This window comes from Micropterus dolomieu, linkage group LG21 (genome assembly GCF_021292245.1).
Source record: "Micropterus dolomieu isolate WLL.071019.BEF.003 ecotype Adirondacks linkage group LG21, ASM2129224v1, whole genome shotgun sequence".
Lineage (NCBI taxonomy): Eukaryota > Metazoa > Chordata > Actinopteri > Centrarchiformes > Centrarchidae > Micropterus > Micropterus dolomieu.
This window is the reverse complement of record NC_060170.1, coordinates 36,173,675-36,177,214: the sequence shown is the minus strand read 5'-3', so window position 1 is coordinate 36,177,214 and position 3,540 is coordinate 36,173,675. Positions and strand designations below refer to the sequence as shown.

General features: G+C 43.8%; 1 protein-coding gene and 1 long non-coding RNA gene across 5 annotated transcripts in view; one reads left to right on the top strand and one right to left on the bottom strand.

Annotated features, from left to right (window-relative positions):
* The window catches only part of ntng2a (netrin g2a), a 29,816-nt gene that overhangs the window by 6,218 nt on the left and 20,058 nt on the right, over window positions 1-3,540 (top strand). For all 3 annotated transcript variants that reach the window (XM_046036082.1, XM_046036081.1, XM_046036083.1), the window contains exon 3: window positions 2,530-2,788. In XM_046036082.1, the coding sequence (XP_045892038.1) occupies window positions 2,530-2,788 (259 nt within the window). The remainder of the gene's footprint in view (window positions 1-2,529; window positions 2,789-3,540) is intronic.
* LOC123961003 overlaps window positions 1-3,540 on the bottom strand; it is a 7,154-nt gene that overhangs the window by 2,609 nt on the left and 1,005 nt on the right. Inside the window, exon 2 of one of the 2 annotated variants that reach the window (XR_006822639.1) lies at window positions 2,542-2,778. This is a non-coding gene — a long non-coding RNA (uncharacterized LOC123961003). Of the gene's footprint in view, window positions 1-2,541; window positions 3,508-3,540 lie in introns of those variants that run through there. The other variant, XR_006822638.1, reaches the window with a different exon arrangement.

Below are 3,540 nucleotides of genomic sequence, written 5' to 3'. Positions count from 1 at the left end.
CCACCCATCCAACCTTCTAACCATCCAACCTTCTAATCATCCAACCTTCTAACCATCCAACCACCCATCCTTCTAATCATCCAACCTTCTAACCATCCAACCACCCATCCAACCTTCTAACCATCCAACCTTCTAATCATCCAACCACCCATCCAACCTTCTAACCATCCAACCTTCTAACCATCCAACCACCCACCCAACCTTCTAATCATCCAACCTTCTAATCATCCAGCCACCCATCCAATCTTCTAACCACCCAACCTTCTAATCATCCAACCTTCTAACCATCCAACCACCCATCCAACCTTCTAACCATCCAACCACCCATCCAATCTTCTAACCATCCAACCTTCTAATCATCCAACCTTCTAATCATCCAGCCACCCATCCAATCTTCTAACCATCCAACCTTCTAACCATCCAACCACCCACCCAACCTTCTAATCATCCAACCTTCTAATCATCCAGCCACCCATCCAATCTTCTAACCACCCAACCTTCTAATCATCCAACCTTCTAACCATCCAACCACCCATCCAACCTTCTAACCATCCAGCCACCCATCCAATCTTCTAACCATCCAACCACCCAACCTTCTAATCATCCATCCTTCTAATCATCCAACCTTCTAACCATCCAACCACCCATCCTTCTAATCATCCAACCTTCTAACCATCCAACCACCCATCCAATCTTCTAACCATCCAACCACCCAACCATCCAACCACCCAACCAACCAACCACCCAACCTTCTAACCATCCAACCACCCATCCAACCACCCAACCTTCTAACCATCCAACCTTCTAACCATCCAACCATCCAAACACCTAACCTTCTAACCATCCAACCACCCAAACACCAAAACATCCACCCATTCAAACACCCGATCATCCAAACACCCAATCACCTAAACACCCAAACACCAAAACATCCAAACACCTGATCATCCAAACACCCATCCATCCACTCATACAAATACGCAACCACCTAAACACCCAAACACCCGACCTCCAAACACCCATCCATCCACCCACCCAAACACCTGACCATCCAAACACCTGACCATTCAAACACCCAACCATCTAACCATGCAAACACCCAACCATCCACCCACCCAAACACCCATCCACCCACTCATACAAACACCGACCATCCACCCATCTAAACATCCATCCATCCACTCATACAAATACGCAACCACCTAAACACCCAAACACCCAACCATCCAAACACCCATCCATCCACCCACCCAAACACCCGACCATCCAAACACCCACCATCCACCCACACAAACACCCGACCATCCAAACACCCAACCATCTAACCATGCAAAAACCCAACCATCCACCCAACCAAACACCCATCCATCCACTCATACAAACACCGACCATCCACCCATCTAAACATCCATCCATCCACTCATACAAATACGCAACCACCTAAACACCCAACCATCCACACATCCATCCATCCACCCACCCAAACACCCAACCATCCAAACACCCAACCATCCACCCACCCAACCATCTAACCATCCAAACACCCACCCAAACATAGTTCAACCCAACATTTTGATGCAGATAAAGGTGGTCCTGAATAATGTTGGTCTGATTGCCACATGTTGGATCAGAATCCTGAAGTCAATGTGAAATCTTTCAGTAAGTGTAAAGACTGAACTAACATGCAGCCTTTAAACTGGGACTTTATCAGTGTGTGTTGTTGGTGTCTTGTAGACAGTGTTGAATCTGCAGTGTGACAGTTGGCAGCTGCAGCTAAAGTAAGAGGTTAAACCTCTAACACACACACACACTGATCAGATTAACATCCGTGTTAATCCATCACACACTGCACATGTATGTTAGTGGGACACACGCAGTGCGTTGGATCATGTCTGCAGTCATGTTAGGGCTGCAGTGGCAACAATCAGCTGTCACACCATGTGTTGTTTAAACATCACAAATACCGCTTTCATTTCTGCAGTAACTCTACTGTTATGTACTGGAATGTGTTATTTGTCTTATTTGTATTTTGTCCAGTCTATCTATAAAAAAGCAGGTGAAGTAAAGTTTGTTTGAGATGGAATGTATTTTAAAGTTATTGTATTTAATGGTACTGCATTCAATTAATAATAAACAGTCCTCATTATTAGTTTACTGTAACTGGCAAAGTATTAAATGCAATTCTATTTGAATTAACTGATTTAAGTCATGGTGTGTTCTTTATTCTGAAGTTTAAACACACCTGACCACACCTGTGATCATAACTGAGGTCAGAAGTTCAACACATTTATACCTTTCAATCAGTGAAGTAACATGGTGGTAGAAAGAGTTCTCCCTGGTACCCACCAGGCTCACAGATCCAACCATGAGACGCTGAGATGAACAGGTTTATCTGTTTTCACTTGAATGGTTTATTTTTCTACAAACAAAAACTTCTACCATAAGAAATTTTCTGCTCACCTAAATGTTCCACACAGTGACTTTAAATGAACTCTGTTTTTACCATCTGCACTGTTTGTTGTTCTGCAGGAGAACCCTTACCTGTGCAGCGATGAGTGTGACGCGTCCAGCCCCGACCTGTCTCACCCTCCTCAGCTAATGGGAGATAGGGAGAGGGGGGGGCTCATCACCTATTGGCAGACCGTCACATGGTCCAGGTATCCTGAGCCCTTATTGGCCAACATCACCCTGTCCTGGAACAAGAGTCTGGAGGTGGTTGATGACATCATCATCACCTTTGAGTACGGCCGACCAACCAGCATGGTGCTGGAGAAATCTCTGGATAAAGGTGATTCAGTTAAATTCATAACAGAAGTTACCTCATGTCACTTTTCATATTGAAGAACGGACAAGCCCCCAATTTCTGTAATGTCCAGGATACCCCTAGACTTTAAGACAATATAGATATACAATATAGAGCAGGTCTGAACCGGATTACTGGGAATAGAAGGATAATAACTGTCAGTGTGGTGCATTCACTGGGAATAGAGAGATAATTACTGGGAATAGAAGGATAATAACTGTCAGTGTGGTGCATTCACTGGGAATAGAGGGATAATTACTGGGAATAGAAGGATAATAACTGTCAGTGTGGTGCATTCACTGGGAATAGAGGGATAATTACTGGGAATAGAAGGATAATAACTGTCAGTGTGGTGCATTCACTGGGAATAGAGAGATAATTACTGGGAATAGAAGGATAATAACTGTCAGTGTGGTGCATTCACTGGGAATAGAGGGATAATTACTGGGAATAGAAGGATAATAACTGGCAGTGTGATGCATTCACTGGGAATAGAGAGATAATTACTGGGAATAGAAGGATAATAACTGGCAGTGTGATGCATTCACTGGGAATAGAGAGATAATTACTGGGAATAGAAGGATAATAACTGTCAGTGTGATGCATTCACTGGGAATAGAGAGATAATTACTGGGAATAGAAGGATAATAACTGTCAGTGTGATGCATTCACTGGGAATAGAGGGATAATTACTGGGAATAGAAGGATAATAACTGGCAGTGTGATGCATTCACTGG